This window comes from Neovison vison, chromosome 1 (genome assembly GCF_020171115.1).
Source record: "Neovison vison isolate M4711 chromosome 1, ASM_NN_V1, whole genome shotgun sequence".
Classification (NCBI taxonomy): Eukaryota; Metazoa; Chordata; class Mammalia; order Carnivora; family Mustelidae; genus Neogale; species Neogale vison.
Genome location: NC_058091.1, coordinates 115,739,011 through 115,766,487, shown reverse-complemented (window position 1 = coordinate 115,766,487; position 27,477 = coordinate 115,739,011). Strand labels below are relative to the sequence as shown.

At 46.1% G+C, this 27,477-nt stretch overlaps 2 protein-coding genes across 2 annotated transcripts; both read left to right on the top strand.

Annotated features, from left to right (window-relative positions):
* The first annotated feature begins 3,607 nt into the window (after positions 1-3,607).
* LOC122903516 (spermatogenesis-associated protein 31D1-like) lies at positions 3,608-9,787 on the top strand. Its single transcript, XM_044244379.1, has 2 exons — positions 3,608-3,639; positions 7,066-9,787. The coding sequence occupies exons 1-2, from the start codon at positions 3,608-3,610 to the stop codon at positions 9,785-9,787; spliced, it is 2,754 nt and encodes a 917-aa protein (XP_044100314.1).
* A 12,788-nt stretch (positions 9,788-22,575) lies between these two features.
* Positions 22,576-25,991, top strand: LOC122903433 (spermatogenesis-associated protein 31D1-like). The gene is made up of 2 exons (XM_044244322.1): positions 22,576-22,664; positions 23,270-25,991. Exons 1-2 carry the CDS (start codon positions 22,576-22,578, stop codon positions 25,989-25,991), a joined length of 2,811 nt encoding a protein of 936 aa, XP_044100257.1.
* The last annotated feature ends 1,486 nt before the right edge of the window (positions 25,992-27,477 follow it).

Sequence of the window (27,477 nt, the reverse complement as noted above, 5' to 3'; positions counted from 1 at the left end):
CCTGCGGATAAAAATATATGTTTATAAAAAATTAAAAAAAAAAAAGGATGAATACCCAACTTTCATAGTAACATGGACGGGACTCAAAGAGATTATCTGAGTGAAATAAGTCAAGCAGAGAGAGTCAATTATCATATGGTTTCACTTATCTGTGGAGCATAACAAATAGCATGGAGGACAAGGTGAGATGGAGAGGAGAAGGGAGTTGAGGGAAATTGGAAGGGGAGGTGAACCATGAGAGACTATGGACTCTGAAAAACAATCTGAGGTGTTTGAAGTGGCGGGGGGGTGGGAGATTGGGGTACCAGGTGGTGGGTATTATAGAGGGCACGGATTGCATGGAGCACTGAGTGTGGTGAATAAATAATGAATACTGTTTTTCTGAAAATAAATTAATTAATTTTAAAAAAAAAGAAATAGTAAATGACGGGGCGCCTGGGGGCTCAGTGGGTTAAAGCCTCTGCCTTCGGTTCAGGGTTAAATTCATTTTTAAAATGTATTTGAAAATAAAGTTGTGGAAAAGTTGCATTGATGGTAAAGCCATAGATGGTAAAGCCATATACCCTTTATCCAGATGTACCGGTTATGATTTTGACCTGTTTAAAATCTCTCTCGCCTTTCCTCCTTCCCCTTGTTTCTATATAGGAAGACATATATATGCCTATGAAAACTATGCATACATTTTTGAATATTTGAGAATATATTTAATGCATTGTGCACTTTCTCCATGAATATTTCATTGTGTATTTCTTAAGAAAAAGAATAATCTCTAACACCACAGTTATCTCCTTCGGTAACTGGACATAAAATTTTTCACTAATCTCCCACTCACATTCCATTTTGATCAATTTATTAAGTAATGTCCTGTGTGTGTGTGTGTGTGTGTGTGTGTAAATCTATTTACAGGATTGAGTCTAGGATGACATACTACATCCAGTTGCTGTGTATCTTTAGTTTCCTTTAATCTGGATCAATTTCTCAGCCTCTTTTAGAACAAGGCCAGGTTTGAAAAATAAATTCGTTGTGCCATATTTATAATTCCTTCTCACCTGGAAATTTTTGGGGTGGAACTTACCTTGCTCAGACTTTAAAGGATGTTTTTATAGTTGTGAGTCCTAGGGGCATTAGGGACAGTTAATACCACACTTTCTATTTAAAAACAATTCCAGAAACTCAAAGATATGTGGAGGCATTTTTCTTAACAGACATACAAACATCACGCTCTCAAGGGAGGGTATGTGAAATGGGGCGATCTCAAAGTGTACCTTCCTTTGGTAGAGACAGTGGTGAAGCTGTGGATGAAGGATAAAGGAGGGAAAAAGGAACTGTCATTACAGGCAAACCCTCTTCAAATGGCAGGGAAAGGATTGGGTGACTAGGGCCAAGAAAAACTCGTCAACAAGGGAATGTGGGCAAGTCAAGTAAGGAAATGATACAAGGCTTAATTTCAACAGTTTATAATCTACATAATGAAGCTGTAAGAGTGTCAACTATTAAAAGACTAGGTATCATGGGAAGAAGAAATAAATATAACCCTCAAAAATGACATTATTGTTTAAAATTGGTAGAGATGACAATAAGGTATTTTGGTGAAAAGGTAGAAGGCATGTGGGAAAAACACTTTTCTTGGAAGAAATAAACATAGGTGTCATTCAAAAAAACAAAAAAACGTGCCAGCATTGTATAGACAAAGTGGATAAACTCAGCCACGCGGCCGCTTTAATTTTAGGACTAAGATGGCTTTTTAGAATATCTCTTATTATTTAAAATAGAGGTGTTGAGAACCTTGGGGATTTTATCATCAGTGCTCTACGGGTTACAGATGAGTGACCAAGAGAAGTCACTTAACCTCTCCAGCTTCAGTTTTGTTCTTTCATAATAGAGACCCAGTAATATCTGAGCTGCTTACATCATAATAGAGACCCAGTAATACCTGATTGTGAGGTGCCTCCCAGTAAATTTCTTGAAAAAGTAGCAAATCATTAACACTTGCTGTTAATGTAGGAGGAGAAGTGCTGGGAAGCTCCCCTACTGAACTTCAGTAGAGGTTATTTTTGGTGAAATTATAGATATACCTTTCAGGTCTTGTTTCCTTACGTTTTGAAAGCACCTCTACTGGGTTCTGAGAACAGTTCTAACTCAAGGCACATAAATGTACATAAGGATACCTGACCCACATATGCCCTTTTAAAAGAGAAAAGCCGTTCTTCGACTATCTTCTCAAAGAGTCAATAATTTCTATCAGATAATCACAGAGATTAGACACGCAGAGTGGCCTTTCTAAGGAGCGTGGTGTGTGTGAGCATTTGTGACCCATCGTACCTGCCACTGTGTTCCTCTGTTCCAGAGATTACCTGCCAACTCACAAATGTGGCAGGATACCTGTCCTGTGTCCTGTGTAACCCTCACCCTGCTGTTCCCTAGAACAGCACCATGAGCTCCTTAAGGACAGAGACCAGGACTTAACAGGTGTTTGTGTCTCTTGGCTTCCAAAAGTAACTATTTATTAAATGAAAATGTGGCTGAGAATGCATGTCCGGGTGAGGAAGAAGCGATGCCTCGTGGCAGGTCTGATCTTCCAGGCAGGTGACCTGTTCGTGCAGAACTGAATGGAGACTCTGCTGGGCCAGGGGGAAGGCTGTCCTACCCTTTCACAGACGACCAAGTTGATCCTGCTAGGCCAGGGGTGTCAAAGAAAGGGCATCCCAGTTTAAGAAAGACATGAGAAGTTAGGACGCAGTTCAGAGGAGAGCTGTCCTGAAGATAGAAGAGTTTAGAAAAGATGGAGGAAGTGTGGAGGGAAATACCAGGATTATTTAAACCTGACAAAAAGGAACCTGGAAAAACTCTCACAGGGAGTTGATTTTCAAACATATATGTGGGGATGATAATAGAGGGTGGAGCATCTCAACCACTTTTCCCTGAAAGGCAATCCTAGGAAAGGATATGATGGCCCACAAGGGCAATCAGGTAAGGCTCTTGCAGACTACATTCTGCAGGAAGGCTGAGACCCTCCTGGGTCCCACCCTGCCACCAGAGGAGGGGATCAATGGCTTACGTAGCAGCCTGTCACCTCTCCTGGCCTTTGGGGAGTTTAGGAAATGTATGTATGTGCTCCTCCCCCAAATTCATATGTTGAAACCCTAACCGCATTTTTTTTTTTTAACAATTCCCAAGTTTTAATAGAAACAGGCTGTGCCCCCCCCGCCCAAGGAAAGGCTCATGGTCAGCTGGTGCACGGTGTCCAGGCCCAGGCTTCACGGCCCGCCGCGGCTCCGTGCGGCTGGGCACAGGCTTCGGTTGAGGCAGGCGTGTCAACGCGGGCGGACGGGCAGACACGTCTGCTGGCCAAATCCCACCAACAGTCCGTTGATCTCACTCCAAAGCTCCCGGGGCAGCCAGGCCTCCAGAACCCCACAGGTCTTCTCCAGGGACTTGGTCGCTGTCTTGGTCCACCCGAGTCTGTGGCGATTCTGTGCACATGCGTGTCCACCGCGATGCCAGACACGGCGTCCCAGGCCACCGCTGTGGCCAAGTGCGCCATTTTGGGCCCAACGCCCGGCAGTGCCTCCAGCTCTGCCACTGAACATGGGATGTCCCTGCCATAATGCTGCTGCAAGATGGCACTGGTCTTGGGAGGTGATTAGGTCATGAGGGTGGGGCCCTCATGAATGAGTTTAGTATCCTTAGAAAAGAGACCCCAGAAACCTCTCACCCACATTTTCTGCCACATCAGGTTGCAGGGAGAAGATGCACCTGCCTGTGAACCAGGAGGAAGGTCTCAAGGTACACGGAATCTGCTATGCCTTGATCTTGGAAGTCCCATCCTCCAGAACTATGAAAAGAATATGCGTGTCATTTAAGCCACCCCATCTATGGCATTTGTTGTAGGACTGCAACTCACTGAGAAGGGATTTGTACACCTATGAGGGTATTGAGGTACAGAACACAGTAATTTAGGTTGAGTAAGTACAACTGGGGTCAACATTTTATGAAAGGATGAAATAAAAGGAGAAAACACTTTATGCTTCAATATGAAGTATACTGGATTGTTTTGTCTAAGGGTATATGTGTGTGTGTGTGTGTGTGTGCGTGTGTGTTAGCTAGTCCCCAAAAACGTTATGCAGGTTAACTTCACTAACGTTAGGAATACAAGTGCTACAGGGATACCTCCAAGACCATTTGAAGCTTTAATTCCTTACATTTGTTTTCTACTGATTTTAGTTTGAGGATTATTGAATATCACATTATTGATTTTAATTGAGTCAGCCTCTCTGACTGAAGATACTAAAGGCTGAATAAAACAAAAACTGAAATGTGCCATGCAACATCTAAAAAACTAAGTGTGAAAGAATTTTACGGTCTCTATCTCGGTTCATACAAGGCAAACATTTTCTTTTAAAGGTTTTATTTGACAGAAAGCACACAAGCAGAGAAGCTGCAGGCAGAATGAGTGGGGGAAGCAGGCTCCCCGTGGAGCAAGGAGCCAGATGTGGACCTTGATCCCGGCACCCTGAGATCCTGTCCTGAGCTGAGGGCAGTTACTTAACTGACTGAGCCATCCAGGTGTCCCAGGCAAACACATTGCATATGAAAGATGTATCTGAGGACCTGTGGATCATGAGTATAAATATCAGGGGACAAGTAAAAATTCCAGGTAGCCTTGCAGACATTCAAGGCATGGAACTAGTAAGACCCAAGTCAAGGTCTCAAACACTAAAGGGGGACCCAAGTAATATATGCATAATACATGGAACATACAGAAAGTTTCATAAATTTTATAAGCGATATAAAGGAGTAGGAAAATGGGATGGCAAACTTGAAGGACCTAGGAGGGGTGGAGAGGTCTTCTGAGCTAGTGAGTGGGGCAGGGGCTGGGGACACACCTTGTTCAATTGTCACCTACCCCACCCTCAGAAACTCTTTGTGACCCTGCTCTGTGATGTAAGCCTGGGGAGGATATATATTCAGCGTGCGCACAGTATAAGCTGTCTTGTGATTCAGACAATGGAGTTCAAACACTGGAGTGTTCTCCCATTTCTGAATAGCGATACTAAACCATGTCTGAGCTTAGGCTCAACATGCTTGTGGACTGATCCCAACATCACCGTTCTGTGTGGGCTGGGATTGCTCCTTCTGTTCCTGTGCTACCTGGTGGGGATTCCATTACCAACTCAGAAAACGAAAACCACCCAAAAGGTAAGAAATGCTTGCGGGGGGGTGGGGGGCCTCAACATAGATTATTACGATTTCCATTTCTAATCCCAATTTATCTGTTTTTTAAGATTTTGTTTAAGAGAAAGCAAGTGAGCAGAGGTTGGGGGGGGGGCACGGGGAGAGCTAAGCAGGGAATGCAATGTGGGGCTAGATTCCAAGACCCTGGAATCCTGCCCTAGCCCAAATCAGACACTTGAGCCACTGAGCTATCCAGAAGCGCCCAATCCCAAATTTTAAAACGAGTTTGGTAGAGTCAGAGAAACAATTAAAACGGGGCGTTCTAAGAAAACAGACATTCATTCTTCTAGGAAAAGAGGCCTGGCAGGGGAAGGGTTAAGGAAGGACTAATGTTTCTACTGGAAACTCACAATCTCCTGGGTTTGGTGGCAGGTTTTGGGTAAAATCCCAAACACAGGGTATCTATAGTCATAGATTGGGTTACTTTGAGAGTATGGAGTCTGTGTAAAAGAACAAAGCTTCCCAGCATTTGATCATGAGGCCCTTCCCCAAGTCAAGCATCACTTGATCAAGCCTTCCTTCATGCTGGGCTGAGGAGGAGAATATTGCTGAGCTTCTGAGAAGAGAGTGGGGTCTGAGCTATGACCCAGGATACAGGGTCCCGCCTAAGGGAGCGCAGACGTGACTGACTGTGTCCTCATTGAGCAAAGGACTTCTGACTGAGAATGCCAAGTGTGGGCCTCCCAGACAAAGTCCTCAGACTTGTTCAAAATAGCAAATATTGAAAATATTTTACTACCTTAAAAACTGAAAAAAGCAAGGAACACAATGTTCTGTTAATTAAAGTCACAGTCTCCTTGGATAAAGAATGTCTCCAGTTCAGTGAGGAGAGTAAGACATGGATTCCAGGCTCTCTCTCTTTTTATTTTTGTTCTAGCGTCAGGGCAGAGCCAAGAGGAGAAGGAAAGGTGGGACTCTGGAAGGTGAGTTCTGCCTATTCCACCTGAGCTCTCCAAGACTGATCCTTGCTGTCCTCTCCATGAGGGCCCCGTCCATGATCTCTGAGGATGTGAGCCTCTAGGTACATTCCCTCTCAGAAAACAGAGGCCTCAGAGGAGAGGTTCATGGAAATACACCCAGAATGCAAAACCCTTCTCAGATTCCCTGCTCTGACCACTACTGAGCATGAGGCAGTGATGGATCTAGACAATGAGTGCTGCCCAATAGGTGGCCGTGTGAGGTGTCAAGAGTCAGAACTTCTGTCTCCTGACTTTGTGAAAGCTCTGTGACATCACAGATACTCCCGAGTCTTCCTCAGGTAACCACAGACCCCTCTGCTTAAGAGAGGTGGTCTGATCATCATATGGGATAATTTACATGAAAATAGTTTATACGTGAAGCAAGATTACTAACCAGCTTCACATCATTGGCCATTTGCCCTTGCCTATGGATTATCAGGGCCTTCAGAGTCCCAAGACCCCAAGTCCGTCCCATAGGAAGACTCTTGTAGTATTGCCTATGTTATACTTTCACTACATAACCCATTCTCCTGGTTTCCCAGGTGACAGATGGCACCAAAGAGAACTGGAAGACACCCGGAAGCTGATCTCTGTTTTAAGAAGGTGACCAGTCTCTCCCCTTCTATCCTGATGCCTCTTAGAGCACATGTTATGCAATTGCAGAATTCACTGCAATCTGTCATAGCCATGGGAGGGGGTTGCCATAGGAACAGAGAGTGGGGTGAAGGCTACTGGGTACTCTGGGAAGTCATAATGGTGGGGCACTGTGAAGGGACAGCAGGCTTCAGGTGGCCCCTCCCTCATCAGGCCTGCATGTCTTCCTCCCCTGGTTCTGGTCCAGGCTGCATCTTTGTACCTCTGTCTCCTGCAGACCCCTCGGCCGGCATCATGATACCATCCAATTTCGTCAACTATTATGTCCAGACCCCTCTTGTGAGGTGTGTAATAGTGCAACTGCTGAGATCAGTCAGCTGGTGTTCCTGCAGGCCCAGGAAGATGCGACTCCCTTGGCTTCCCCAGCTCCTGTGACTACTTCATCGTTCACTCGCTCCCCTGACTTCTCAGCAGTCCCTCCAGGAGACCTAATATCAGCTCCTCTTCCTAAGCCTTCCCCACCACCTGCTTCCAACTTCTCACCTAACCCAGTGATCCCTGTGGCAGACTTTTTTGCACCCTCACCACCCGGTGATCCTTTGCTGCCAAAGTCTTTACCTCCCTTGGATTCCAAATCCCCAAGGGACCATTTCCCACCCCAGCCCCTTGCCTTTCCTCCTGTCCAACCACATCACGCCCATACAGTGGGCCGTAGTGTCCAGACAGAGACAGTGTCTCTAAGTACCACCTTCTCTCTGGACCCTACCCTTTCCCAAGGTGTCAGCCCCTTACCGGAGTTGTCTCAGAGGGTGAATCCCACTGAGACCTTTGCTCGTCATCCTGCACCACCAACCCGGTCTGCTTCACCACCGCCAGACTGCAATTTAACTGTGCCTCAATCTAAATGGAGTTCCATCTCAAGGAAGCCTGTTCCACAGAGCTCACCCCCAGATAGCTCTGGTGGGTTGTCGCCTTATTTCCCAACAATCCTAGGCATTGACCCCTCCAGCTTGTCAATTTTAGACCTCCCTTGGTGGCAAACTCATGCCAAAGGCTTCTTCCCTTCAACCCTGGCTCCACGTGATTTCCATCAAGAAGTCCTGGCCCTCCATTCTTCAGAGGCTTCTTCCAGGGGAGACCCTGCAGCCAACCTTGTAGAGCCTGGTAAGCTCTCACTTCTCAGCCCTGATGCCCTGGCACTTCTAGAGAAACAAAGGCAAAAGAGGAGTGACTTCCTCCTGTGGAAGGAATCAGAGGGATCTTTTGCAAAACAAACAATTGTTGATACCCATGATTTGGCATCCTCCCTCCCTTTCTGGAGCACCAAAAACCAATCAAAGGAGCTGGGTATACATCAGCAGCGCCCATACCCTACAACCTTGGAGGAGGGCCATTTACAGCAAACCCCCATCCAGCTCTTCTGGGGTCTCCAAACTCCACCTAGCGAGTCCCTCTTCCCGGCTGCTGATGCCTCAGATCACATCTCAAATGCCTCCCCTGAGCAGGAATCCCCAGTAGTTGCCCACCCACTTCCTCCATCCTTGCCTGAGAACCCGCCTCAACTCCTGCCTCAAACCCCGCCCTTACCTACCCCTCCTGTCCAGCCCCAGGCCCACCTTCAATCCCCAATCCCAATCCTGCCATCTGGTCCTCTACCCGACATCAAGATCTGTGGAGTGTGTTTTCACAGACCTCGGAACGAACCGGAGAATCTCACTCCAAAAGAAAGGCAACATCTGGAATGGAACGTGTTGCAGAAGGTACAGAAACGTGTGTGGGGTTTACCCACTCTAGTCCAAAGATCCCAGGAGGACTATTGCCCTTCAGCTCCTAACCCTTCTCTCAGCCACAAGGCCACCAAGGCCCAAGTGGTAATCTCTATCCCCCCTGGACAGTTTCCTCTGAATGAAGAGCTTCGGAGAAAACTAGAGAATCACCTTCGAAAGAGGCTCATCCAACACCGGTGGGGAATTCCCCGCAGGATTTATGAGTCTCTTGCGCTGATGAGCCGTCCCAGTACACTGTCACAGCTACCTGAGTCGCAGCGCTTTCGTGGACGCTCATGGATCCCTAAGAGTCCGAGCAAATTGAATGACACTGAAAGCATCAGTGACGAGGACTCAGAAATGCTTCAGCGAGAGGACGGTGAACTGGACAAGGACAATGACAAACTGAAGAAGGGTCAGGAACACAGCCCAGAGAATGGCCCAAAAGATGATCTGCTGAGTGACCTTGAGAGCACTTCAGATAACGATATGGAGCATGATTCTGAGAGACAACTTGGGAGTCCATCAGAGAACAGCTCGACTGTGTCTGTGGAGACTGCAGGTCAGACACAACTGGAAAATGTCCTGAAAAGACATTTGCACAAAAAATCTGAGGAAATCAGTGAGGGTCATCTACCCGGGACTGTGCATCATTCATGGCATACAATAAAGCAGACATCACTTCCTTCTGAGAAATCCCAGACTGAACTAACACAAAGACGCTTGCCACCATCAGACCTTGAGGTTTACTCCCTGAATACCTGCCAGGAGCTTCCCTTTGTGGAACCAAATGTACAGCAGATGCTTGAATCCCATATTAAAAGGTTTCGTTGGAGGATGCTATGGGGCCTTCCCTCCAGGGTCCTTGAATCCATAGAGATCTTTAAATCAAGAACGGCCACATCTCCCTGTAGCCCTGCCTGCTCAACCAAACTGATTCCTGCAGCAAATTCTAAACCTGGGGGCGTCAGCCCCCTTAGAGGAAGCTTGAAATCTCTCCATGCAGACAAAGCAAGAACGGCAAATTCAGCCTCTCTTCTGGATCATCCTCGCCCTGCCCCCTCAACTGTGGGCAAGGAAGAGCAGAGAATTCCGAGGCAATCATCCTCCAATACCCACCATCTGCTTGTAGAGGATCTTCCAAAAATTAAGCATGACAGACAGACTCTTAAACCTGTCAAACATGTCACCATAGCCAACAGATGGCCCCCAAAGCCACCGGCAAGGCAATGAGCCGAAGGATAGGAATGCAAATTCCAACAGTAGCAGAGGAGGGCAACAAGGCATAAAGATGAAGAGTCCTGAACGATATTCAGGACCAAGGTATTTCATACACTTCAATCACAACCTAGCATCTTGACAACCAACAAGCCAGTTAGCTCCCAAATTATAAAGGGGAATGAGCATCAAGTCAAAACCACCATCCCACCAAGCATACCGGTTCCGCAAGATCCTAAATCATTGAATCTCAAAGAACCACTCTTACATGAGTTAAAGCTAATGGTGGAGGACAGGGAGCATAGCCAGGCCCCTGCCCAATACACTAGCCTGCCCCCTGCCTCAGATCATTTGGCTTATAAGGCCTCACTGACTCATGCCCCGAGTAGATCCCCCACGGACACGTGAGGTACCCAGGTGCTGGGCATCCCTCCAGAGCACACAGGAATTCCTATGGAACAACAGCAGGATCCCTGGGTCCCCAAGCATGTCATTAGGAAGTGCCAGAATAAGAATCCCCCACTTGCCGCAGAGAGCATGAGGCCTCCGTGTTCCAAGGCCCAAGAGCGTGGTGGTGGGGATGCAGGACTGGGAACATCCCAACAGAGAACAGACAGGTTCCCTACTAAAGATGCGGCACTGAAGAAGAGGTTTCCTACTCAGGAGTCGGTACTGAAGGTAAAGCTGGGAAGCCAGCCTTCCCAGATCCTATCACAGTAGGGTCATCTGCCTTCTGAAAGCCTTTCACAGAAGGGTCAGCCTCCTTCTGAAAGCATTTTCAGTTAAAAATATATATATGTATCTAGATATATTTTGCAATGGCTTACTCTCCTGGGGTAAAATGCAAAAGGCAGGAAAACTTCCAGGAGAAGCCCAGTCCCCTATCATCTGTGGAAAGCAGAGGCCTACTTAATGGTAGAGCTGCCTTTACCGGGATGCCCAAGGCTCAGAAAATCATGACAGCTGTTGGGAAGTTCCAAGAGGAGAGAATGGGGCATCTGGCATGCAATAGGCAGCACCTGCCCTCAGCAGCCCATTCCCTCCCAACCAAGTTTGGGAAAACCCAGAAGAAAGCACATGTGCAGGCCCTGACACAGCCTGTCCCAGGGCATCCTTTCAACTACAAGGTTCCCACTGTAAGGAGACAAATACCAGGTCCTGCCAGCAAGAAGCTGTCTCTGCTGGCCAAGGACTTCCTGGAAGCAACAGACAGCTCAGAAACAAGGACAGACAGCCCCAGAAAGTTGTGGCATTTAAGGACCAGATACCACATCAGAAGTATCCCCTCTTCCATGCCCCTCAGAATGCCTGCGCCTCACCCAAAGGCCACCTGCGGGCATCAGGCTGCCCAGTGACCTCCGGCCACTCTCACAACTCCTGAAGGCACTGTGTGCAGAGATGTGTGTCTACTAGTTAGACGTAAAACTTCCCCAGAATTTCCGATGAGAGGGTTTGAGGGGCATTTCTTACCCCCAAATAACCGCTTGTGAGGAATAAATATTTCCCTAATAAAGTGATGTCTGTTCTGTGTACTGTCTTGGGAGCAGGGGTTTTGGGTAAATCAGTTCAGCTGTCACTGCTTGCTTCCTTCGGCTTCTAAAAGGTGACCAATCTCAGGACCTCTTGGAAAACATGTAACATGTGCCCCCAAAAGCCCATTCCATTTCTGATGAAGTTTGAGGAGATGGGTGCTCTCTCCTGTCCCATGGCTTAGCCTTACTGAAAATGTATAGTAGCTCACACCTCTCTCCTCATTGAATGTTTTACACACTTTACAGCACGTCTTCTCTCTCTGAAGAGGATCAAAGACTGGTATAGTTTTCAGAAAATGAATAAGCCACTGTTTCTTCACTGTTATTGTGTTACAGTAGCTTAATCATTATTTAGAAGTCAGTGATCAGAGGACCCCTCAGGTGGATGAACTGTGAATGGGAGTGTTTTTCGGGGGTGGGGTTGGTTTGTGTTGATCTTGGTCTGGTTGGTGTAGCGTCAAAGAATACCCTAGGTGATGCTGAAGAATCCATCCTGTGAGTCACATTACTTGACATTGAGGGTTCCACCCGAAGTGCTTCCCTCCCTGGGTGTTTCATCAGGCTGCTGGACTGAATTGATGTTTTTTTTTGCAGAATAGTATCATTTAACTGTTAGTTGTAAAAATTTTGAGAAAGCAGCTACCACCTTCCAGGGTAAGACACCTTTGAAGAAATGAAAATGTGAAAGAGGGACCTTGCTGGTAGAATAAAATTTTATGCCTAATCACCCCTTCTCAGGACCCTGTCCCACCCCAGGCTCTAACATCTATGCGGACAGACCAGCCAGTAACCCAGCCTGCCGGGTCCTACATCATCTCATTTTAGAGTCCATTATGGCCCATCCGGTGCACTTTGTGCCACCCTGTAGAGCTTATTACCAGGAGTGCTTCTGCAATCAGAAATACTATAGCCTGACGTTCTGTCCTTTTGCCTCATGCCCCTGTCGTTCCAGCTTATATGTCCCTGTGAATTTTTCTACTCTACATCATCCACTTTCCACTTCTTGCCTCTCCAGCAAGGCCTTCTTCTTCCTTTCCTCACTCTCCAAGGTAGAACTGGTGGCTAGTTGGGTAACCAACATGTAAAAAGCACCAGTGCTGCATAGGAAATAGAGTCCATGGCACTGGAACAGCATTATCTCTTGACATGGGGCAGCTGCAGTTGTGGTGAGCACAGCACAGCATAGAATGCTACACCTGACACTAATGTGATCTTGCATCAGCCCCTCTTCAATTCAAAAAAACAAAACAAAACAGGCTCCAGTACAGATGGACGACCCCATCTAATCCCCTTCAGTCCTTCCTGTCTGGCAAAATCTTGTGTCTCTGTCTCTTTTAGATATGCCTTTCTGTATGTAAAAGATTATTGTTGCATTAAATCTCCCATGTCAAAACTCAGTCCACTCACACCTGAGTCTACTGATGCCACATGAAATTCAGCCCCAGCACTACCTGGAAATCATTCATTCACTCCACAAATACTTATCCAACACTTACGAGCTTGAACAAAATAAATGGAGTTAGTACATTCTCTCCTCAGTGTACTCAGATCTAATTTATCTTATATTAAATGTTATTTGACAGAGAGCAGGAGCACAATCAGAGGGAGTGGCAGAGGGAGAGGGAGAAGCAGGCTTCCTGCCAAGCAGGGAGCAGGACTCAATCCCAGGACACCAGGGTCATCACCTGAACTGAAGACAGATTCTTAACTGACTGAGACACCCAGGTGGCCCTCAGATCTATTTCAGGTTTCCTTTACTTCCCTCAAACTTAGGCCATCGTTGCTTGCTTAGCAGATGTGCTGGACCACAGCTCACGGAGGAGCAAGAATGCAGTGATCGAGCCTCTCACAAAACAAAACAAAACAAAACAAACACAAATCCTGCCCAAAAAATTTCCCATTGTTATTTTTCCTCTTCCTTCCTGTTATAGGGAAAGAGGTTTCCTTCCCAATCTCAAAGGAAGTATACTTTCTGAAATGTCTTTATTGAGAGAGAGTTAACTTCTACTCTTGATGGACTGATCCACCCTTGCCAGGTCTCCTTCTGAACCCTTATGAGGCACCCAACCTCTTTTTTTTTTTTTAGGGTTTAACTATATATATAAATATTTTTTTAAATGGTATTTACTACAGAAACATGGCCAAGAGTACATATAACAATATAACTTCCCACATATCTGCCACCCAACTTGCACGATTATCATTGGGCGAGTGTGATACGCTGGGATTAAAGTGCAAAAACCCCTTTAACACATCTTGCCATCCATCTCTGAGACATATGCTCTGTGTCCACGTCAAAGCTCTCACATTTCTTTGATATTTATCACCTGTGCTGCACACTTACTCACAACAGGGGTATGCAGCATTGGTGTCGAAAAGGCACTGGTCTTTAGAGATTTTGGCCATCAGTTCAGCTCTGCCTTATAGTCTGCCCTGAGGAGCCATTTGAATGAATTCCTCCACCCCACACAAGAAACCATCTTATGGAGCAAATTCAGGGCAGAATTTCACTGTCCCTGAATCACTCATTAACTGTAATATGATGCTAAAAGGATAGAAGAACACCATATATGTTGTTAAAGACTTGATATTGTGTGTTTTGAAATACTTAGAAGTAAAATATGTCCTCTTTTCAATTAAACTACTGTGTTTCACCTATAATGGAGTAGATCAAACACTCCCCTCTTTCCCTAAATGCCATCAAAAGTAAAAGATTAGATGAAAACTGCTCAATATCATTAACCATCGGGAAAATGCAAATCAAAATCAATATTGACCCAAACTTCACACCTACAATGATGGCTAAAATCAAAAGGAATACAAATGTTGGTGGGAATGTGGAGAAATTAGAACCCCCATGCACTGTTGGTGGGAATGAAAAATGGCACAGCTAATTTGGAAACAGTGTGGCACTTGATCGAAAAGTTAAACATAGAGTTAACATATGACACAGCAGTTCCACTTCTAGGTATATACTCCCCAGAAATGAAAACATAGGTCTACACGAAATCTTGTAAACAAATACAAATGTTTATAGCTATCTTATTTATAAGGTCAAAGGACGGAAACAATTCAAACATCCATCAACTGAGAAATGGGTAAATTAAATATAACATATTCCTATGATATAGTATTTTGTGGAATAAAAAACACCAACCCATGCCACAACAGGGATGAACCTTGAAAACATGTTAAATGAAAGGAGCCAGTCACTAACGGCCACATAGGACTCCAGTCACATGAAGTGTGAATGGTGAATAGTGAAATCTACAAAACAGAAAACAGATTCATCTTAGAGCTCGAGGGAGGAGAATGAGGAGAATGAGAGCAAAAGTTTGCCGATTTGTTTTTCTTAAGTCATGACAACGTTTTAGAATTGACTGTGGTGATGCCTCTATTGAAAATCAAGGAATTACACACATTAAATGAGCAGATTGTATGGTATGTGACCTGTTTTTCAATAAAGCTGTTAAAACAAGTAAACCGTTTAAAAACAAGTGCTTAAGGATGACAAGAAGGGGAGTATAAAGAACAAAAGCTGTCAACACATTATTGGAAGATGGAAATCTGACTAGGAGGAATGGAAACTGACTAGTAGAGCAAAGAAAGGCCCAGCAAGTCAATGACACGGCAAAACCCAGGAGAAGAGCAACCTGGTGGCACCAGAGAAAAATGAAATCATGGGTTCTGTGTTAAAAACATCTAGAATTTTTGTTCTTTGTTGTTTGCTTTATATTGCATATAATTTATATATATATATATATTTTTTTTTTTAATGGGGAACTCTTTGCCAGTTTTGTAAAACCTTGTTGAAATGTTAGCATGTTTCCAGTGTCCAAAGAGGATCCCAGGTTTCCTGCCTAGGACAGAACCTGAGACAGCTGTTTTAAAGTTGGCATTGCACACATCTGGGGTCGGAGTATGGTGGAGGCACTAGCTTCTGGAATCAAAGTCAGATATATCAAAGGTTGGGTTAAATTCATTTTTTTCTTTCTAATTTAATTTTATTTTTTGTATGTTCTGAAATTCATTGTTTATGCACCACACCCAGTGCTCCATGCAATGCGATCCCTCCATAATTCCCACCACCAGGCTCACCCAACTTCACACCCCCTCCAAAACCCTCTGTTTCTCAGAGTCCACAGTCTCCCATGGTTCGTCTCCACCTCTGATTCCCCCCAACTCCCTTCTCCTCTCCATCTCCCAATGTCCACTATGTTATTCCTTATACTCCACAAGTAAGTGAAACCATGTGATAACTGACTCTGGAGATTATGCTGAGTGAAATAAGTCAAGCAGAGAGAGTCAGTTATCATTTACTATTACTTTTTTTTTAAAGATTTTATTTATGTATTTGACAGGCAGAGATTACAAGTAGGCTGAGAGGCAGGCAGAGAGAGAGGAGGTAGCAGGCTCCCCACTCAGATATCACCTTACACCAGTTAGAATGGCCAAAATTAACAAAACAGGAAACAACATGTGTTGGAGAGGATGTGGAGAAAGGGGAACCCTCTTCCACTCTTGGTGGGAATGCAAGTTGGTGCAGCCTCTTTGGAGAACAGTGTGGAGATTCCTCAAGAAATTAAAAATAGACTTCCCTATGACCCTGCAATTGCACTCCTGGGTATTTACCCCCAAGATACAGATGTCGTGAAAAGAAAAGCCATCTGTACCCCAATGTTTATAGCAGCAATGGCCATGGTCGCCAAACTATGGAAAGAACCAAGATGCCCTTCAATGGACGAATGGACAAGGAAGATGTGGTCCATATACACTATGGAGTATTATGCCTCCATCAGAAAGGATGAGGGGGTTGGGAGAAGGGGGGGTGGGGTTATGGACATTGGGGAGGGTAGGTGCTTTGGTGAGTGCTGTGAAGAGTGTAAACCTGGCGATTCACAGACCTGTACCCCTGCGGATAAAAATATATGTTTATAAAAAATTAAAAAAAAAAAAAGGATGAATACCCAACTTTCATAGTAACATGGACGGGACTCAAAGAGATTATCTGAGTGAAATAAGTCAAGCAGAGAGAGTCAATTATCATATGGTTTCACTTATCTGTGGAGCATAACAAATAGCATGGAGGACAAGGTGAGATGGAGAGGAGAAGGGAGTTGAGGGAAATTGGAAGGGGAGGTGAACCATGAGAGACTATGGACTCTGAAAAACAATCTGAGGTGTTTGAAGTGGCGGGGGGGATGGGAGAATGGGGTACCAGGTGGTGGGTATTATAGAGGGCACGGATTGCATGGAGCACTGAGTGTGGTGAATAAATAATGAATACTGTTTTTCTGAAAATAAATTAATTAATTTTAAAAAAAAGAAATAGTAAATGACGGGGCGCCTGGGGGCTCAGTGGGTTAAAGCCTCTGCCTTCGGTTCAGGGTTAAATTCATTTTTAAAATGTATTTGAAAATAAAGTTGTGGAAAAGTTGCATTGATGGTAAAGCCATAGATGGTAAAGCCATATACCCTTTATCCAGATGTACCGGTTATGATTTTGACCTGTTTAAAATCTCTCTCGCCTTTCCTCCTTCCCCTTGTTTCTATATAGGAAGACATATATATGCCTATGAAAACTATGCATACATTTTTGAATATTTGAGAATATATTTAATGCATTGTGCACTTTCTCCATGAATATTTCATTGTGTATTTCTTAAGAAAAAGAATAATCTCTAACACCACAGTTATCTCCTTCGGTAACTGGACATAAAATTTTTCACTAATCTCCCACTCACATTCCATTTTGATCAATTTATTAAGTAATGTCCTGTGTGTGTGTGTGTGTGTGTGTGTGTGTAAATCTATTTACAGGATTGAGTCTAGGATGACATACTACATCCAGTTGCTGTGTATCTTTAGTTTCCTTTAATCTGGATCAATTTCTCAGCCTCTTTTAGAACAAGGCCAGGTTTGAAAAATAAATTCGTTGTGCCATATTTATAATTCCTTCTCACCTGGAAATTTTTGGGGTGGAACTTACCTTGCTCAGACTTTAAAGGATGTTTTTATAGTTGTGAGTCCTAGGGGCATTAGGGACAGTTAATACCACACTTTCTATTTAAAAACAATTCCAGAAACTCAAAGATATGTGGAGGCATTTTTCTTAACAGACATACAAACATCACGCTCTCAAGGGAGGGTATGTGAAATGGGGCGATCTCAAAGTGTACCTTCCTTTGGTAGAGACAGTGGTGAAGCTGTGGATGAAGGATAAAGGAGGGAAAAAGGAACTGTCATTACAGGCAAACCCTCTTCAAATGGCAGGGAAAGGATTGGGTGACTAGGGCCAAGAAAAACTCGTCAACAAGGGAATGTGGGCAAGTCAAGTAAGGAAATGATACAGGGCTTAATTTCAACAGTTTATAATCTACATAATGAAGCTGTAAGAGTGTCAACTATTAAAAGACTAGGTATCATGGGAAGAAGAAATAATATAACCCTCAAAAATGACATTATCGTTTAAAATTGGTAGAGATGACAATAAGGTCATTGGTGAAAAGGTAGAAGGCATGTGGGAAAAACACTTTTCTTGGAAGAAATAAACATAGGTGTCATTCAAAAAAACAAAAAAACGTGCCAGCATTGTATAGACAAAGAGGATAAACTCAGCCACGCGGCCGCTTTAATTTTAGGACTAAGATGGCTTTTTAGAATATCTCTTATTATTTAAAATAGAGGTGTTGAGAACCTTGGGGATTTTATCATCAGTGCTCTACGGGTTACAGATGAGTGACCAAGAGAAGTCACTTAACCTCTCCAGCTTCAGTTTTGTTCTTTCATAATAGAGACCCAGTAATATCTGAGCTGCTTACATCATAATAGAGACCCAGTAATACCTGATTGTGAGGTGCCTCCCAGTAAATTTCTTGAAAAAGTAGCAAATCATTAACACTTGCTGTTAATGTAGGAGGAGAAGTGCTGGGAAGCTCCCCTACTGAACTTCAGTAGAGGTTATTTTTGGTGAAATTATAGATATACCTTTCAGGTCTTGTTTCCTTAAGTTTTGAAAGCACCTCTACTGGGTTCTGAGAACAGTTCTAACTCAAGGCACATAAATGTACATAAGGATACCTGACCCACATATGCCCTTTTAAAAGAGAAAAGCCGTTCTTCGACTATCTTCTCAAAGAGTCAATAATATCTATCAGATAATCACAGAGATTAGACACGCAGAGTGGCCTTTCTAAGGAGCGTGGTGTGTGTGAGCATTTGTGACCCATCGTACCTGCCACTGTGTTCCTCTGTTCCAGAGATTACCTGCCAACTCACAAATGTGGCAGGATACCTGTCCTGTGTCCTGTGTAACCCTCACCCTGCTGTTCCCTAGAACAGCACCATGAGCTCCTTAAGGACAGAGACCAGGACTTAACAGGTGTTTGTGTCTCTTGGCTTCCAAAAGTAACTATTTATTAAATGAAAATGTGGCTGAGAATGCATGTCCGGGTGAGGAAGAAGCGATGCCTCGTGGCAGGTCTGATCTTCCAGGCAGGTGACCTGTTCGTGCAGAACTGAATGGAGACTCTGCTGGGCCAGGGGGAAGGCTGTCCTACCCTTTCACAGACGACCAAGTTAATCCTGCTAGGCCAGGGGTGTCAAAGAAAGGGCATCCCAGTTTAAGAAAGACATGAGAAGTTAGGACGCAGTTCAGAGGAGAGCTGTCCTGAAGATAGAAGAGTTTAGAAAAGATGGAGCAAGTGTGGAGGGAAATACCAGGATTATTTAAACCTGACAAAAAGGAACCTGGAAAAACTCTCACAGGGAGTTGATTTTCAAACATATATGTGGGGATGATAATAGAGGGTGGAGCATCTCAACCACTTTTCCCTGAAAGGCAATCCTAGGAAAGGATATGATGGCCCACAAGGGCAATCAGGTAAGGCTCTTGCAGACTACATTCTGCAGGAAGGCTGAGACCCTCCTGGGTCCCACCCTGCCACCAGAGGAGGGGATCAATGGCTTACGTAGCAGTCTGTCACCTCTCCTGGCCTTTGGGGAGTTTAGGAAATGTATGTATGTGCTCCTCCCCCAAATTCATATGTTGAAACCCTAACCGCATTTTTTTTTTTTAACAATTCCCAAGTTTTATTAGAAACAGGCTGTGCCCCCCCCCCCCAAGGAAAGGCTCATGGTCAGCTGGTGCACGGTGTCCAGGCCCAGGCTTCACGGCCCGCCGCGGCTCCGTGCGGCTGGGCACAGGCTTCGGTTGAGGCAGGCATGTCAACGCGGGCGGACGGGCAGACACCTCTGCTGGCCAAATCCCACCAACAGTCCGTTGATCTCACTCCAAAGCTCCCGGGGCAGCCAGGCCTCCAGAACCCCACGGGTCTTCTCCAGGGACTTGGTCGCTGTCTTGGTCCACCCGAGTCTGTGGCGATTCTGTGCACATGCGTGTCCACCGCGATGCCAGACACGGCGTCCCAGGCCACCGCTGTGGCCAAGTGCGCCATTTTGGGCCCAACGCCCGGCAGTGCCTCCAGCTCTGCCACTGAACATGGGATGTCCCTGCCATAACGCTGCTGCAAGATGGCACTGGTCTTGGGAGGTGATTAGGTCATGAGGGTGGGGCCCTCATGAATGAGTTTAGTATCCTTAGAAAAGAGACCCCAGAAACCTCTCACCCACATTTTCTGCCACATCAGGTTGCAGGGAGAAGATGCACCTGCCTGTGAACCAGGAGGAAGGTCTCAAGGTACACGGAATCTGCTATGCCTTGATCTTGGAAGTCCCATCCTCCAGAACTATGAAAAGAATATGCGTGTCATTTAAGCCACCCCATCTATGGCATTTGTTGTAGGACTGCAACTCACTAAGAAGGGATTTGTACACCTATGAGGGTATTGAGGTACAGAACACAGTAATTTAGGTTGAGTAAGTACAACTGGGGTCAACATTTTATGAAAGGATGAAATAAAAGGAGAAAACACTTCATGCTTCAATATGAAGTATACTGGATTGTTTTGTCTAAGGGTGTATGTGTGTGTGTGTGTGTGTGCGTGTGTGTTAGCTAGTCCCCAAAAACGTTATGCAGGTTAACTTCACTAACGTTAGGAATACAAGTGCTACAGGGATACCTCCAAGACCATTTGAAGCTTTAATTCCTTACATTTGTTTTCTACTGATTTTAGTTTGAGGATTATTGAATATCACATTATTGATTTTAATTGAGTCAGCCTCTCTGACTGAAGATACTAAAGGCTGAATAAAACAAAAACTGAAATGTGCCATGCAACATCTAAAAAACTAAGTGTGAAAGAATTTTACGGTCTCTATCTCGGTTCATACAAGGCAAACATTTTCTTTTAAAGGTTTTATTTGACAGAAAGCACACAAGCAGAGAAGCTGCAGGCAGAATGAGTGGGGGAAGCAGGCTCCCCGTGGAGCAAGGAGCCAGATGTGGACCTTGATCCCGGCACCCTGAGATCCTGTCCTGAGCTGAGGGCAGTTACTTAACTGACTGAGCCATCCAGGTGTCCCAGGCAAACACATTGCATATGAAAGATGTATCTGAGGACCTGTGGATCCTGAGTATAAATATCAGGGGACAAGTAAAAATTCCAGGTAGCCTTGCAGACATTCAAGGCATGGAACTAGTAAGACCCAAGTCAAGGTCTCAAACACTAAAGGGGGACCCAAGTAATATATGCATAATACATGGAACATACAGAAAGTTTCATAAATTTTATAAGCGATATAAAGGAGTAGGAAAATGGGATGGCAAACTTGAAGGACCTAGGAGGGGTGGAGAGGTCTTCTGAGCTAGTGAGTGGGGCAGGGGCTGGGGACACACCTTGTTCAATTGTCACCTACCCCACCCTCAGAAACTCTTTGTGACCCTGCTCTGTGATGTAAGCCTGGGGAGGATATATATTCAGCGTGCGCACAGTATAAGCTGTCTTGTGATTCAGACAATGGAGTCCAAACACTGGAGTGTTCTCCCATTTCTGAATAGCGATACTAAACCATGTCTGAGCTTAGGCTCAACATGCTTGTGGACTGATCCCAACATCACCGTTCTGTGTGGGCTGGGATTGCTCCTTCTGTTCCTGTGCTACCTGGTGGGGATTCCATTACCAACTCAGAAAACGAAAACCACCCAAAAGGTAAGAAATGCTTGCGGGGGGGGTGGGGGGCCTCAACGTAGATTATTACGATTTCCATTTCTAATCCCAATTTATCTGTGTTTTAAGATTTTGTTTAAGAGAAAGCAAGTGAGCAGAGGTGGGGGGGGCACGGGGAGAGCTAAGCAGGGAATGCAATGTGGGGCTAGATTCCAATACCCTGGAATCCTGCCCTAGCCCAAATCAGACACTTAAGCCACTGAGCTATCCAGAAGCGCCCAATCCCAAATTTTAAAACGAGTTTGGTAGAGTCAGAGAAACAATTAAAACAGGGCGTTTTAAGAAAACAGACATTCATTCTTCTAGGAAAAGAGGCCTGGCAGGGGAAGGGTTAAGGAAGGACTAATGTTTCTACTGGAAACTCACAATCTCCTGGGTTTGGTGGCAGGTTTTGGGTAAACACGGGGTATCTATAGTCATAGATTGGGTTACTTTGAGAGTATGGAGTCTGTGTAAAAGAACAAAGCTTCCCAGCATTTGATCATGAGGCCCTTCCCCAAGTCAAGCATCACTTGATCAAGCCTTCCTTCATGCTGGGCTGAGGAGGAGAATATTGCTGAGCTTCTGAGAAGAGAGTGGGGTCTGAGCTATGACCCAGGATACAGGGTCCCGCCTAAGGGAGCGCAGACGTAACTGACTGTGTCCTCATTGAGCAAAGGACTTCTGACTGAGAATGCCAAGTGTGGGCCTCCCAGACAAAGTCCTCAGACTTGTTCAAAATAGCAAATATTGAAAATATTTTACTACCTTAAAAACTGAAAAAAGCAAGGAACACAATGTTCTGTTAATTAAAGTCACAGTCTCCTTGGATAAAGAATGTCTCCAGTTCAGTGAGGAGAGTAAGACATGGATTCCAGGCTCTCTCTCTTTTTATTTTTGTTCTAGCGTCAGGGCAGAGCCAAGAGGAGAAGGAAAGGTGGGACTCTGGAAGGTGAGTTCTGCCTATTCCACCTGAGCTCTCCAAGACTGATCCTTGCTGTCCTCTCCATGAGGGCCCCGTCCATGATCTCTGAGGATGTGAGCCTCTAGGTACATTCCCTCTCAGAAAACAGAGGCCTCAGAGGAGAGGTTCATGGAAATACACCCAGAATGCAAAACCCTTCTCAGATTCCCTGCTCTGACCACTACTGAGCATGAGGCAGTGATGGATCTAGACAATGAGTGCTGCCCAATAGGTGGCCGTGTGAGGTGTCAAGAGTCAGAACTTCTGTCTCCTGACTTTGTGAAAGCTCTGTGACATCACAGATACTCCCGAGTCTTCCTCAGGTAACCACAGACCCCTCTGCTTAAGAGAGGTGGTCTGATCATCATATGGGATAATTTACATGAAAATAGTTTATACGTGAAGCAAGATTACTAACCAGCTTCACATCATTGGCCATTTGCCCTTGCCTATGGATTATCAGGGCCTTCAGAGTCCCAAGACCCCAAGTCCGTCCCATAGGAAGACTCTTGTAGTATTGCCTATGTTATACTTTCACTACATAACCCATTCTCCTGGTTTCCCAGGTGACAGATGGCACCAAAGAGAACTGGAAGACACCCGGAAGCTGATCTCTGTTTTAAGAAGGTGACCAGTCTCTCCCCTTCTATCCTGATGCCTCTTAGAGCACATGTTATGCAATTGCAGAATTCACTGCAATCTGTCATAGCCATGGGAGGGGGTTGCCATAGGAACAGAGAGTGGGGTGAAGGCTACTGGGTACTCTGGGAAGTCATAATGGTGGGGCACTGTGAAGGGACAGCAGGCTTCAGGTGGCCCCTCCCTCATCAGGCCTGCATGTCTTCCTCCCCTGGTTCTGGTCCAGGCTGCATCTTTGTACCTCTGTCTCCTGCAGACCCCTCGGCCGGCATCATGATACCATCCAATTTCGTCAACTATTATGTCCAGACCCCTCTTGTGAGGTGTGTAATAGTGCAACTGCTGAGATCAGTCAGCTGGTGTTCCTGCAGGCCCAGGAAGATGCGACTCCCTTGGCTTCCCCAGCTCCTGTGACTACTTCATCGTTCACTCGCTCCCCTGACTTCTCAGCAGTCCCTCCAGGAGACCTAATATCAGCTCCTCTTCCTAAGCCTTCCCCACCACCTGCTTCCAACTTCTCACCTAACCCAGTGATCCCTGTGGCAGACTTTTTTGCACCCTCACCACCCGGTGATCCTTTGCTGCCAAAGTCTTTACCTCCCTTGGATTCCAAATCCCCAAGGGACCATTTCCCACCCCAGCCCCTTGCCTTTCCTCCTGTCCAACCACATCACGCCCATACAGTGGGCCGTAGTGTCCAGACAGAGACAGTGTCTCTAAGTACCACCTTCTCTCTGGACCCTACCCTTTCCCAAGGTGTCAGCCCCTTACCGGAGTTGTCTCAGAGGGTGAATCCCACTGAGACCTTTGCTCGTCATCCTGCACCACCAACCCGGTCTGCTTCACCACCGCCAGACTGCAATTTAACTGTGCCTCAATCTAAATGGAGTTCCATCTCAAGGAAGCCTGTTCCACAGAGCTCACCCCCAGATAGCTCTGGTGGGTTGTCGCCTTATTTCCCAACAATCCTAGGCATTGACCCCTCCAGCTTGTCAATTTTAGACCTCCCTTGGTGGCAAACTCATGCCAAAGGCTTCTTCCCTTCAACCCTGGCTCCACGTGATTTCCATCAAGAAGTCCTGGCCCTCCATTCTTCAGAGGCTTCTTCCAGGGGAGACCCTGCAGCCAACCTTGTAGAGCCTGGTAAGCTCTCACTTCTCAGCCCTGATGCCCTGGCACTTCTAGAGAAACAAAGGCCAAAGAGGAGTGACTTCCTCCTGTGGAAGGAATCAGAGGGATCTTTTGCAAAACAAACAATTGTTGATACCCATGATTTGGCATCCTCCCTTCCTTTCTGGAGCACCAAAAACCAATCAAAGGAGCTGGGTATACATCAGCAGCGCCCATACCCTACAACCTTGGAGGAGGGCCATTTACAGCAAACCCCCATCCAGCTCTTCTGGGGTCTCCAAACTCCACCTAGCGAGTCCCTCTTCCCGGCTGCTGATGCCTCAGATCACATCTCAAATGCCTCCCCTGAGCAGGAATCCCCAGTAGTTGCCCACCCACTTCCTCCATCCTTGCCTGAGAACCCGCCTCAACTCCTGCCTCAAACCCCGCCCTTACCTACCCCTCCTGTCCAGCCCCAGGCCCACCTTCAATCCCCAATCCCAATCCTGCCATCTGGTCCTCTACCCGACATCAAGATCTGTGGAGTGTGTTTTCACAGACCTCGGAACGAACCGGAGAATCTCACTCCAAAAGAAAGGCAACATCTGGAATGGAACGTGTTGCAGAAGGTACAGAAACGTGTGTGGGGTTTACCCACTCTAGTCCAAAGATCCCAGGAGGACTATTGCCCTTCAGCTCCTAACCCTTCTCTCAGCCACAAGGCCACCAAGGCCCAAGTGGTAATCTCTATCCCCCCTGGACAGTTTCCTCTGAATGAAGAGCTTCGGAGAAAACTAGAGAATCACCTTCGAAAGAGGCTCATCCAACACCGGTGGGGAATTCCCCGCAGGATTTATGAGTCTCTTGCGCTGATGAGCCGTCCCAGTACACTGTCACAGCTACCTGAGTCGCAGCGCTTTCGTGGACGCTCATGGATCCCTAAGAGTCCGAGCAAATTGAATGACACTGAAAGCATCAGTGACGAGGACTCAGAAATGCTTCAGCGAGAGGACGGTGAACTGGACAAGGACAATGACAAACTGAAGAAGGGTCAGGAACACAGCCCAGAGAATGGCCCAAAAGATGATCTGCTGAGTGACCTTGAGAGCACTTCAGATAACGATATGGAGCATGATTCTGAGAGACAACTTGGGAGTCCATCAGAGAACAGCTCGACTGTGTCTGTGGAGACTGCAGGTCAGACACAACTGGAAAATGTCCTGAAAAGACATTTGCACAAAAAATCTGAGGAAATCAGTGAGGGTCATCTACCCGGGACTGTGCATCATTCATGGCATACAATAAAGCAGACATCACTTCCTTCTGAGAAATCCCAGACTCAACTAACACAAAGACGCTTGCCACCATCAGACCTTGAGGTTTACTCCCTGAATACCTGCCAGGAGCTTCCCTTTGTGGAACCAAATGTACAACAGATGCTTGAATCCCATATTAAAAGGTTTCGTTGGAGGATGCTATGGGGCCTTCCCTCCAGGGTCCTTGAATCCATAGAGATCTTTAAATCAAGAACGGCCACATCTCCCTGTAGCCCTGCCTGCTCAACCAAACTGATTCCTGCAGCAAATTCTAAACCTGGGGGCGTCAGCCCCCTTAGAGGAAGCTTGAAATCTCTCCATGCAGACAAAGCAAGAACGGCAAATTCAGCCTCTCTTCTGGATCATCCTCGCCCTGCCCCCTCAACTGTGGGCAAGGAAGAGCAGAGAATTCCGAGGCAACCATCCTCCAATACCCACCATCTGCTTGTAGAGGATCTTCCAAAAATTAAGCATGACAGACAGACTCTTAAACCTGTCAAACATGTCACCATAGCCAACAGATGGCCCCCAAAGCCACCGGCAAGGCAATGAGCCAAAGTATAAGGATGCGAACTCCCAACAGTAGCAGAGGAGGGCAACAAGGCATAAAGATGAAGAGACCAGAATGATATTCAGGACCAAGAAATTTCATACACATCAATCACAACCTAGCATCTTGACAACCAACAAGCCAGTTAGCTCCCAAATTATAAAGGGGAATGAGCATCAAGTCAAAACCACCATCCCACCAAGCATACCGGTTCCGCAAGATCCTAAATCATTGAATCTCAAAGAACCACTCTTACATGAGTTAAAGCTAATGGTGGAGGACAGGGAGCATAGCCAGGCCCCTGCCCAATACACTAGCCTGCCCCCTGCCTCAGATCATTTGGCTTATAAGGCCTCACTGACTCATGCCCCGAGTATATCCCCCACGGACACGTGAGGTACCCAGGTGCTGGGCATCCCTCCAGAGCACACAGGAATTCCTATGGAACAACAGCAGGATCCCTGGGTCCCCAAGCATGTCATTAGGAAGTGCCAGAATAAGAATCCCCCACTTGCCGCAGAGAGCATGAGGCCTCCGTGTTCCAAGGCCCAAGAGCGTGGTGGAGGGGATGCAGGACTGGGAACATCCCAACTGAGAACAGACAGGCTTCCTACTAAAGATGCGGCACTGAAGAAGAGGTTTCCTACTCAGGAGTCGGTACTGAAGGTAAAGCTGGGAAGCCAGCCTTCCCAGATCCTATCACAGTAGGGTCATCTGCCTTCTGAAAGCCTTTCACAGAAGGGTCAGCCTCCTTCTGAAAGCATTTTCAGTTAAAAATATATATATGTATCTAGATATATTTTGCAATGGCTTACTCTCCTGGGGTAAAATGCAAAAGGCAGGAAAACTTCCAGGAGAAGCCCAGTCCCCTATCATCTGTGGAAAGCAGAGGCCTACTTAATGGTAGAGCTGCCTTTACCGGGATGCCCAAGGCTCAGAAAATCATGACAGCTGTTGGGAAGTTCCAAGAGGAGAGAATGGGGCATCTGGCATGCAATAGGCAGCACCTGCCCTCAGCAGCCCATTCCCTCCCAACCAAGTTTGGGAAAACCCAGAAGAAAGCACATGTGCAGGCCCTGACACAGCCTTTCCCAGGGCATCCTTTCAACTACAGGGTTCCCACTGTAAGGAGACAAATACCAGGTCCTGCCAGCAAGAAGCTCTCTCTGCTGGCCAAGGACTTCCTGGAAGCAACAGACAGCTCAGAAACAAGGACAGACAGCCCCAGAAAGTTGTGGCATTTAAGGACCAGATACCGCATCAGAAGTATCCCCTCTTCCATGCCCCTCAGAATGCCTGCGCCTCACCCAAAGGCCACCTGCGGGCATCTGGCTGCCCAGGACCTCCGGCCACTCTCACAACTCCTGAAGGCACTGTGTGCAGAGATGTGTGTCTGCACATCTTCCCCAGAATTTCCGATGAGAGGGTTTGAGGGGCATTTCTTACCCCCAAATAACCACTTGTGAGGAATAAATATTTCCCTAATAA

Excerpts from the sequence above, each read along its gene's own strand:
- LOC122903433 (XM_044244322.1), top strand. The coding sequence starts at position 22,576 with ATGGATCTAGACAATGAGTGCTGCCCAATAGGTGGCCGTGTGAGGTGT. Across the intron at positions 22,665-23,269 it reads CCTGACTTTGTGAAAGCTCT|ACCCCTCGGCCGGCATCATG; the intron begins GTGACATCACAG and ends TGTCTCCTGCAG.
- LOC122903516 (XM_044244379.1), top strand. The coding sequence starts at position 3,608 with ATGCTGCTGCAAGATGGCACTGGTCTTGGGAG. Across the intron at positions 3,640-7,065 it reads GATGGCACTGGTCTTGGGAG|ACCCCTCGGCCGGCATCATG; the intron begins GTGATTAGGTCA and ends TGTCTCCTGCAG.